The following is an 11,069-nucleotide window of genomic DNA, read 5'->3' as shown; positions in this document are numbered from 1 at the left end:
GCTCTCCACGGAACATCTGCAGAAACTTGCTAGTGTCTTTGGTGACAAAGAACCAAGTCTCCTCAAACTCCGAATGAAGATGGTGATGAGCTCCTGATAAGTCGCTGGAATCAAACTGTTCCAGGCAGAAGAAGTATGTCCCTACCAACACCAGCACCCTCACACACCCTCACACACTCACACCATCCAATACCTGAACCCTCCCCTACCAACACCAGCACCCCCCACCCCCCCCACACACTCCCATACACTATCTGCACCCTCACACACTGACACCATCCAACACCTGAAACCTCCCCTATCAACACCAGCACCCCCCACCCCCCCCACACACTCCCATACACTATCTGCACCCTCACACATCCTCACAGTCCAACACGTGAACCCTCCCCTAGCAACACCAGCACCCCCCACCCCCCCCACACACTCCCATACACTATCTGCACCCTCACACATCCTCACAGTCCAACACGTGAACCCTCCCCTAGCAACATCAGCACCCCCCACCCCCCCCACACACTCCCATACACTATCTGCACCCTCACACATCCTCACAGTCCAACACGTGAACCCTCCCCTAGCAACATCAGCACCCCCATCCCCAGACACAACCCCCATACACTACCTGCACCCTCACACCATCCAACACGTGAAACCTTCCCTACCACCAGCACCCCCCACCCCCCCCACACACTCCCATACACTATCTGCACCCTCACACATCCTCACAGTCCAACACGTGAACCCTCCCCTATCAACACCAGCACCCCCCACCCCCCCCACACACACCCCCATACACTACCGGCACCCTCACACACTCACACCATCCAACAGATGTACCCTCCCCTACTTGCCCATTCTCTGATGTACGATTTGAGAGTGAATAGACTCATCGAAGCCCAAGCTCTCGTTGATTCCAGTCAAGCTTGCCCACAGAAACTCTGATGATCCCTCACTCTGCCCAGGCTGAGGTTTATCACTCACTAACACCCCTGGTCCTGACACTGCCCAGGCCGGGGTTTATCCCTCTGTAACACCGCTGATCCCTCACTCTGCCCAGACCGGGGTTTATCCCTCAGTAACACCGCTGATCCCCCACTCTGCCCAGGCTGGGTTTTATCCCTCAGTAACACCACTGGGCCTCACTCTGCCCAGGCCAGGGTTTATCCCTCAGTAACACCGCTGATCCCTCACTCTGCCCAGGCCGGGTTTTATCCCTCAGTAATACCCCCGGGCCTCACTCTGCCCAGGCCGGGGTTTATCCCTCAGTAACAGCGTTGATCCCTCACTCTGCCCAGGCCGGGGTTTATCCCTCAGTAACACCGCTGATCCCTCACTCTGCCCAGGCCGGGGTTTATCCCTCTGTAACACCGCTGATCCCTCACTCTGCCCAGGCCGGGGTCTATCCCTCAGTAACACCGCTGATCCCTCACTCTGCCCAGGCCGGGGTTTATCCCTCAGTATTGCCCCTGGTCCTCACTCTGCCCAGGCTGGGGTTTATCTCTCAGTAACACCGCTGGGCCTCACTCTGCCGAGGCCGGGGTTTATCCCTCAGTAATGCCCCTGGTCCTCACTCTGCCCAGGCCGGGGTTTATCCCTCAGTAACACCGCTGATCCCCCACTCTGCCCAGGCCGGGGTTTATCCCTCAGTAACACCGCTGATCCCCCACTCTGCCCAGGCCGGGGTTTATCCCTCAGTAACACCGCTGATCCCTCACTCTGCCCAGGCCGGGGTTTAGCCCTCAGTAACACCGCTGGGCCTCACTCTGCCCAGGCCGGGGTTTAGCCCTCAGTAACACCGCTGGGCCTCACTCTGCCCAGGCTGGGGTTTATCCCTCAGTAACAGCGCTGATCCCCCACTCTGCCCAGGCCGGGGTTTAGCCCTCAGTAACACCGCTGAACCCTCACTCTGCCCAGGCTGGGGTTTATCCCTCAGTAACAGCACTGGGCCTCACTCTGCCCAGTCCGGGGTTTATCCTCAGTAACACCGCTGAACCCTCACTCTGCCCAGGCTGGGGTTTATCCCTCAGTAACAGCACTGGGCCTCACTCTGCCCAGTCCGGGGTTTATCCTCAGTAATACCCCTGGGCCTCACTCTGCCCAGGCCGGGGTTTATCCCTCAGTAATACCCCTGGGCCTCACTCTGCCCAGGCCGGGGTTTATCCCTCAGTAACACCGCTGATCCCTCACTCTGCCCAGGCCGGGGTTTATCCCTCAGTAATACCCCTGGGCCTCACTCTGCGCAGGCCGGGGTTTATCGCTTAGTAACACCATTGATCCCTCACTCTGCCCAGGCAGGGGTTTATCCCTCAGTAACACCGCTAATCCCTCACTCTGCCCAGGCTGGGGTTTATCCCTCAGTAACACCGCTGATCCCTCACTCTGCCCAGGCAGGGGTTTATCCCTCAGTAACACCGCTGGGCCTCACTCTGCCCAGGCCGGGGTTTATCCCTCAGTAACACCGCTGGGCCTCACTCTGCCCAGGCCGGGGTTTATCCCTCAGTAACACCGCTGGGCCTCACTCTGCCCATGCCGGGGTTTATCCCTCAGTAACACCGCTGATCCCTCACTCTGCCCAGGCTGGGGTTTATCCCTCAGTAACACCGCTGATCCCTCACTCTGCCCAGGCAGGCGTTTATCCCTCAGTAACACCGCTGAACCCTCACTCTGCCCAGGCCGGGGTTTATCCCTCTGTAACACCGCTGATCCCTCACTCTGCCCAGGCAGGGGTTTATCCCTCAGTAACACCGCTGATCCCTCACTCTGCCCAGTCCAGGGTTTATCCCTCAGTAACACCGCTGATCCCTCACTCTGCCCAGTCCAGGGTTTATCCCTCAGTAACACCGCTGATCCCTCACTCTGCCCAGGCAGGCGTTTAGCCCTCAGTAACACCGCTGATCCCTCACTCTGCCCAGGCAGGGGTTTATCCCTCAGTAACACCACTGATCCCTCACTCTGCCCAGTCCAGGGTTTATCCCTCAGTAACACCGCTGATCCCTCACTCTGCCCAGTCCAGGGTTTATCCCTCAGTAACACCGCTGATCCCTCACTCTGCCCAGGCAGGCGTTTAGCCCTCAGTAACACCGCTGATCCCTAACTATGCCCAGGCAGGTGTTTTTCCCTCAGTAACACCGCTGATCCCTCACTCTGCCCAGGCTGGGGTTTATCCCTCAGTAACACCGCTGATCCCTCACTCTGCCCAGGCCGGGGTCTATCCCTCAGTAACACCGCTGATCCCTCACTCTGCCCAGGCCGGGGTTTATCCCTCAGTAACACCGCTGATCCCTCACTCTGCCCAGGCCGCGGTTTATCCCTCAGTAATACCCCTGGGCCTCACTCTGCCCAGGCCGGGGTTTATCCCTCAGTAATACCCCTGGGCCTCACTCTGCCCAGGCCGGGGTTTAGCCCTCAGTAACACCGCTGATCCCTCACTCTGCCCAGGCCGCGGTTTATCCCTCAGTAATTCCCCTGGGCCTCACTCTGCCCAGGCCGGGGTTTATCCCTCAGTAATACCCCTGGGCCTCACTCTGCCCAGGCCGGGGTTTATCCCTCAGTAATACCCCTGGGCCTCACTCTGCCCAGGCCGGGGTTTATCCCTCAGTAATACCCCTGGGCCTCACTCTGCCCAGGCCGAGGTTTAGCCCTCAGTAACACCGCTGATCCCTCACTCTGCCCAGGCCGCGGTTTATCCCTCAGTAATACCCCTGGGCCTCACTCTGCCCAGGCCGGGGTTTATCCCTCAGTAATACCCCTGGGCCTCACTCTGCCCAGGCCGGGGTTTAGCCCTCAGTAACACCGCTGATCCCTCACTCTGCCCAGGCCGGGGTTTATCCCTCAGTAACACCACTGATCCCTCACTCTGCCCAGGCAGGCGTTTAGCCCTCAGTAACACCGCTGAACCCTCACTCTGCCCAGGCCGGGGTTTATCCCTCAGTAACACAGCTGATCCCTCACTCTGCCCAGGCAGGGGTTTATCCCTCAGTAACACCGCTGATCCCTCACTCTGCCCAGGCCGGGGTCTATCCCTCAGTAACACCGCTGATCCCTCACTCTGCCCAGGCCGGGGTTTATCCCTCAGTATTGCCCCTGGTCCTCACTCTGCCCAGGCTGGGGTTTATCTCTCAGTAACACCGCTGGGCCTCACTCTGCCGAGGCCGGGGTTTATCCCTCAGTTTTACCGCTGGGCCTCACTCTGCCCAGGCTCTGCAGGTGCATGGTATCATAGCTCTGTTACAATGCCAGCAACACGGGTGCAGTTCCACCGTGGTCTCCAATCAGTCTGCACAGTTTCCTCTGTGTGCTCCGATTTCATCCAACGTTCCAGAGACGTACGGGTTTGTAGATTAATGGGTCACGTGGTGTATTCGAGCAGCACGGGCTTGTTACCAACCTGTATCTCCAAATGAATAAACAAAATCTCCCGAACCAGGCAATTGAGACAGTGGGTCAGAGGTCAAATCACCAGACAATACTTTATTGAAATGAAACCCATTCTGTGCAGGGGGGAGAGAGGGGGGAGAGAGAGAGAAGGAGAGAAAGAACTATGCTGACAAAGCCTCGGTAACCAGTGCTGTAAGTTAGAGGGGTGGCACTGACGGAGCAGTGCACCATGGGAGGGACCGTCACACTGTGGGACGGGTTGTACTGACGGAGGGGCACGCTGTGGGAGACAGTACTGATAGAGGATCACACTTCTCCCTTGAGAAATTGTTGTATGTGGCAGTGTGTGTGTGTCTGCGTGGCTTGGAGTTTCTGTTTCTATGTGTGTGTCTGTTTCAGTGTGTCTGTTTATTTTGTGAGTGTGTGTGTTTGTGAGTGAGTGTGTGTGAGTGAGTGAGTGTGAGTGTGTGCGTGAGTGTCTGTGTGAGTGACTGAGTGAGTGTGTGCGTGAGTGTCTGTGTGTGTCAGTGTCTGTGAGTGTCTGTGTGAGTGAGTGTGTGTGTATGTGAGTGTGAGTGTCTGTGTGAGTGACTGAGTGTGTATGTGAGTGTGAGTGTCTGTGTGAGTGAGTGAGTGTGAGTGTGTGCGTGAGTGTCTGTGTGTGTGTGCGTGAGTGTCTGTGTGTGTCAGTGTCTGTGAGTGTGAGTGTTTGCGTGAGTGTGTGTCTGTGTGAGTGAGTGAGTGTGAGTGTGTGTGTGTGTCAGTGTCTGTGAATGTGAGTGTGTGCGTGAGTGTGAGTGTCTGTGTGAGTGTGAGTGAGAGTGTCTGTGTGTGTGTCAGTGTGTGTGTGGTGTCTGTGTGAGTGAGTGTGTCAGTGAATATCGACAATACTCCGGAAACACTGAAACAGACGAGATCGTTAGAAAGAGTCAGGATGAAGATTGGCTGCATTTGAGGCCGGAGACAGGGGGTGGGGTGTCTGAGCAGATCGGCGGTGGGGGTGGGGGGGAGGAATGAAGTGCAGGACAACAAACCTCCTGGAGAGAGGAGACGACGGTGACAGTAGGAAGATAAGGGCAGACCAGGGGAACGTCTGATACCCTTGCCCTTACCACTTCATCTGTCCCAACCAATGCCTGACATCCACCCCCTTCCCCCAGGGACCAGCTTCTCTCACCCCAGAGCCAGAGCGCCAACCCGGTTCTCCCTTCACAGGGGCTGAACATCACACCCCCCGAGTGAGAGCCGGCAGGGACAGGAGTGGAGAGAGCTGGCCTCCTGCCTCGGGTCCTCGAGGCTTTGGGACAAATGTGGTGGGAAAGGGAGGGGAACTGGAACTGCTGCAGCACAGAGGGGAGGGTGAGGCCACCTTAGAACATCAATGAGCAGAGAGGAGAGACTGAGAGGGGCAGGGGTGACACAGGGACCAAGTGAGAACCAATTCTGAAATGGGTCTTGGCTCTGCCAGCAGGTGTGAAGGTGGGCTGGCATTGTGCTTTCTGCAAGGGCGGGAAAATCACTGACGGTATGAATTAGACAAAAACAAAGCTTTCAACCTTGTGGATGAGAAGTCAGAGATCAGGCCCTGACCAGAGTGTATCAGATCACAGGACAAAACAACACAGAACAAGACCAGAGAGAGGCAGAACTGGGCCGATCCAGGGCCAGATCGGAAGCACGGGACATTCTGCCGACGCTAGAAATCCAGAGCAACACACGCAAAATGCTGGAGGAACTCAGCAGGTCAGGCAAGATCTATGGAGAGGAATAAAGTGTTGAAAATTTGAGCTGAGACACCCTCCCTGAACATGTGAAAGGAAGGGAGAAGGTGGGGAGAAGGGCAGCTGGCATGTGAGACCATGTGAGGGGGCAGCTGAGGAGGAGGGAGTATTCTGCCTTCTGCCCTCATTCATTCCAGGCTCTCAGACTAAAACATTGACTGTTCCCCTCCATTAATGCTGCCTGCCTATTGAGCTCCTCCAGCGGTGTGGGTCCCCCGGGCCAGAACAGGCCTGAAATGCACCAAACTGTACTCATACTGGACTGAAGCAGGCCAGAACCAGAACAAGCTGAACCAGGACCAATAAACAGACTGAAAGCTGGTTTACACTGGGATACGCATGCCCAGCTGAGAGTCAGACATTTCTGTCTCTAACTGGTTGCCCACATTTTGTTCAGAATTAATATTTACAAATAAACTTTCAAATGAGAAGCGCTGGGTGGAGTCGGCCCATATCCACGTGCCTCTATCGCTCTGCGTTGGATCGAAGACTTTTATTTTTTCGGACCTCCTCTACACGCCTGTCCTAAAATAAAATAAACAGCTATTAGAGGTATTATTAATTACCGAGGGAGAGGGAAATGGAGAGGGAGAGGGAGAGAAGGAGAGGGAAAGGGGGAGGGAGGGAGGGAGGAGGAAGAGAGAGAGAGGGTGAGGGAGAGAGGAAGAGAGAGTGAGACAGATAGAGAGATAGGCGGTACACAGGTGAGAGAGAGAGAGAGAGAGAGAGAGAGAGAGAGAGAGAGAGAGAGAGAGAGAGAGAGAGAGAGAGAGAGAGAGAGAGAGAGAGAGAGAGAGAGAGAGAGAGAGAGAGAGAGAGAGAGAGAGAGAGAGAGAGAACCTGCATGTGATCACAGGGTTAATAGACAATAGACGCTGGAGTAGGCCATTCGGCCCTTCAAGCCAGCACCGCTAATCAGTGTGATCATGGCTGATCATCCACAATCAGTACCCCGTTCCTGCCTTCTCCCCATATCCCTTGACCCCGCTATCTTTGAGCTCTATCTGACTCTTTCTTGAAATCATCCAGAGAATTGGCCTCCACTGCCTTCTGAGGCAGAGCATCCCACAGATCCACAACTCTCTGGGTGAAAAAGTTTTTCCTCAACTCTGTTCTAAATGGCCTACTTCTTATTCTTAAACTGTGGCCTCTAGTTCTGGACTCCCCCAACACCGGGAACGTGTTTCCTGCCTCTAGTGTGTCCAATCCATTAATAATCTTATATTTTTCAATCAGATCCCCTCTCATCCTTCTAAATTACAGTGTATATAAGCCCAGTCGCTCCAATCTTTCAACATATGATGGTTCTGCCATCCTGGGAATCAACCTTGTGAACCTACGCTGCACTCCCTCAATAGCAAGAATGTCCTTCCTCCAATTTGGAGACCAAAACTGAACACAATATTCCAGGTGTGGTCTCACCAGGGCCCTGTACAACTGCAGAAGGACCTCTTTACTCCGATACTCAACTCCCCTTGTTATGAAGGCCAGCATGCCATTAGCTTTCTTCACTGCCTGCTGTACCTGCATGCTTGCTTTCATTGACACCTAGATCTCGTTGTACTTCCCCTTTTCCTAACTTGACACCATTCAGATAGTAATCTGCCTTTCTGTTCTTGACACCAAAGTGGATAACCTCACATTTATCCACATTAAACTGCATCTGCCATGCATCTGCCCACTCACCCAACCTGTCCAAGTCACCCTGCATTCTCTTAACATTCTCCTCATATTTCACACTGCCACCCAGCTTTGTGTCATCTGCAAATTTGCTAATGTTACTTTTAATCCCTTCATCTAAATCACTAATGTATATTGTAAACAGCTGTGCTTCCAGCACCAAGCCTTGCGGTACCCCACTGGTCACTGCCTGCCATTCTGAAAAGGACCCGTTAATCCCTACTCTTTGTTTCCTGTCTGCCAACCAATTTTCTATCCATGTCAGTACCCTACCCCCAATACCACGTGCTCTGATTTTGCCCACTAATCTCCCATGCGGGACCTTATCAAAGGCTTTCTGAAAGTCCAGGTACACTACATCCACTGGCTCTCCCTTGTCCATTTTCATAGTTACATACTCAAAAATTCCAGAAGATTAGTTAAGCCTGATTTCCCCTTTGTAAATCCATGCTGACTCGGACCGATCCTATTACTGCTATCCAAATGTGCCGCTATTTCATCTTTTATAATTGACTCCAGCATCTTCCTCACCACTGATGTCAGGCTAACTGGTCTATAATTCCCTGTTTCCTCTCTCTTTCCTTTCTTAAAAAGTGGGATAACATTAGCTACCCTCCAATCCTCAGGAACTGATCCTGAATCTATAGAACATTGGAAAATGATTACCAATGCATCCACAATTTCTAGAGCCACCTCCTTAAGTACCCTGGGATGCAGATCATACAGATATAGAGACAGAAAGCACGTACAGGGTTAATCACATACACAGAGAGAGCACACGTTAATCTCAGGGTGAAGCTCCCTCCATCCTGTACTATTATTGTCTCTGGGGGTCAGTCAGAGAATGAAGCTCCCTCCACACCATCCCATCATTCAGTCCCAGGGTCAGACATAAAGTGAAGCCCCCTCTACACTGTCCCATCACACATTCCCAGGGTCAGACATAAAGTGAAGCTTCCTCTATACTATCCCATCACACATTCCCAGAGTCAGACATAAAGTGAAGCTCCCTCTATACTGTCCCATCACAACTCTCCCAGAGTCAAATATTAAGTGGTTCCCTCTATACTGTCCCATCACACATTCCCAGAGTCAGACATAAAGTGAAGCTCCCTCTATACTGTCCCATCACAACTCTCCCAGAGTCAGATATTAAGTGAAGTTCCCTCTATACTGTCCCATCACAACTCTCCCAGAGTCAGATATTGAGTGAAGTTCCCTCTACACCATCCCATCACACATTCCCAGGGTCAGACACAGAGCTAAGCTCCTGCCACATCATCCTAACGTGCACTCCTGGGGTCAGACACACAGTGAAGTTCCCTCTACACCATCCTATCACACATTCCCAGGCTGAGACACAGAGAATCTACTCCAATTCCAGGGATAGGTTAGATTCAGAATAAAGCCACCCCCTACACTGTCCAGTCACAGATTTTCTTGGTTCAATAGTCACTCAAACCCCACAAGTTATTTTAAGGACTGCAAATTCAAGGCTGTCCACCCACATCCCCAATTCTTTGTCTTTACTGATACTCACTGGATCAGTGTAACTGGGCAGGATTCATGGACATAACCCTGAAGTAGTCAGCGCTCGCTCCCTCAACTGTCCCACAATGTACCCTTCACGAGGAAATCTGCAACTGGAGTAAAGTCTGTTTGGGGAAGTGTGCATTAGACCTCTGGATAAATGATCTATTGCTTGTTGGTGTTGGACATGCTGTTTGTGATGGCCTCCTCCAGTATGCTGGTGTTAATGTATCTGTCTTCCCAGCTGATCCTCAAAACCTTTTTTACTTTCATTGTGATATTGGGCAATATGGGCCCTTTGAGCCTGCTGCCCAGCAATCTGCCAATTTAATCCAAGCCTAATCACAGGAGGATTTACAATGAGTAATTAACCTACCAACCAGTACATCATTGGACTGTGGGAGGAAGCTGGAGAACACAGAAACCCACACGGTCATGGGGAGAACGTACAAACTCCTTACTGGCAGTGGCTGGAATTGATCCCAGCTCGCTAATGCTGGAAAGCATTGTGCTAACCATTACGCTTCCATGCCACCCCCTTTAGAAAGCCTTACTTGTCATAAAGCGCTTTAGACTATAAGACCATAAGATATAGGAAAAGAAGTAGGTCATTCGGCCCATCGAGTCTGTTCTGCCATTCGATCATGGGCTTATCCAGTTCTTCCAGTCATCACCGCTCCCCTATCTTCACCCCATACCCTTTTATGCAATGGCCAATAAAGAACCTATCTGTCTCTGCCTTAAATACACCTGGCCTCCACAGCCACTTGTGGCAACAAATTCCACAGATTTACCACCCCCTGATTTAAGTAATTTCTCCACATCTCTGTTCTAAATGGACGTCATTCAATCCTGAAGTCATGCTCTCTTTTCCTAGACTCATCTACCATGTGAAATAACTTTGCCATATCTAATCTGTTCAGGCTTTTCTAACATTCGGAATGTTTCAATGAGATCCTCCCTCATTCTCCGGAACTCCAGGGAATACAGCCCAAGAGCTGCCGGACGTTCCTCATACGATAACCCTTTCATTCCTGGAATCATTCTCGTGAATCTTCTCTGAACCCTCTCCAATGTCAGTATATTCCTTTCTAAAATAAGGAGCCCAAAACTGCACATAATATTCCAAGTGTGATCTCACGAGTGCCTTAAAGAGCCTCAACATTACATCCCTGCTGTTATATTCTATACCTCTGGAAATGAATGCCAACATTACATTTGCCTTCTTCACAACCGACTCAATCTGGAGGTTAATCTTTAGGTTATCTTGCACAAGGACTCCAAAATTACTTTGCATCTCTGCATTTTGAATTCTCTCCCCAGCTAAATAATAGTCTGCCCATTTATTTCTTCCACCAAAGTGCATGACCATACACTTTCACACATTGTATTTCATTTGCCACTTCTTTGCCCATTTTCCTAAACTATCTGAGTCTCTCTGCAGGATCTCTGTTTCCTCAACACTACCCGCTCCCCTACCTTTCTTTTTATCACCAGCAAATTTAGCCACAAATTATTTAATAGCGTAGCCCAAATCATTGACATTCATGGTAAAAAGCAGTGGTCCCAACACCGACCCCTGTGGAACTCCACTGGTAACCGGCAGCCAGCCAGAATAGGATCCCTTTATTCCCACTCTCTGTTTCTGCCGACCAGCCAATGTTCCACCCATGCAGTAACCTCCCTGTAATTCCATGG

At 52.0% G+C, this 11,069-nt stretch overlaps 1 protein-coding gene across 1 annotated transcript in view; it reads right to left on the bottom strand.

Moving 5' to 3' along the window:
• Positions 1 to 4,459: 4,459 nt before the first annotated feature.
• The window catches only part of LOC132402430 (stathmin-4-like), a 261,142-nt gene continuing 254,532 nt past the window's right edge, over positions 4,460 to 11,069 (bottom strand). The window contains exon 6 of the mRNA XM_059985285.1: positions 4,460 to 6,686. Coding sequence (XP_059841268.1) covers positions 6,627 to 6,686 — 60 coding nt within the window. The 3' untranslated portion in view covers positions 4,460 to 6,626. The remainder of the gene's footprint in view (positions 6,687 to 11,069) is intronic.

Source organism: Hypanus sabinus, chromosome 12, assembly GCF_030144855.1.
Source record: "Hypanus sabinus isolate sHypSab1 chromosome 12, sHypSab1.hap1, whole genome shotgun sequence".
In the NCBI taxonomy this organism is placed as follows: domain Eukaryota; kingdom Metazoa; phylum Chordata; class Chondrichthyes; order Myliobatiformes; family Dasyatidae; genus Hypanus; species Hypanus sabinus.
This window is presented reverse-complemented; position numbering and strand designations above follow the sequence as displayed.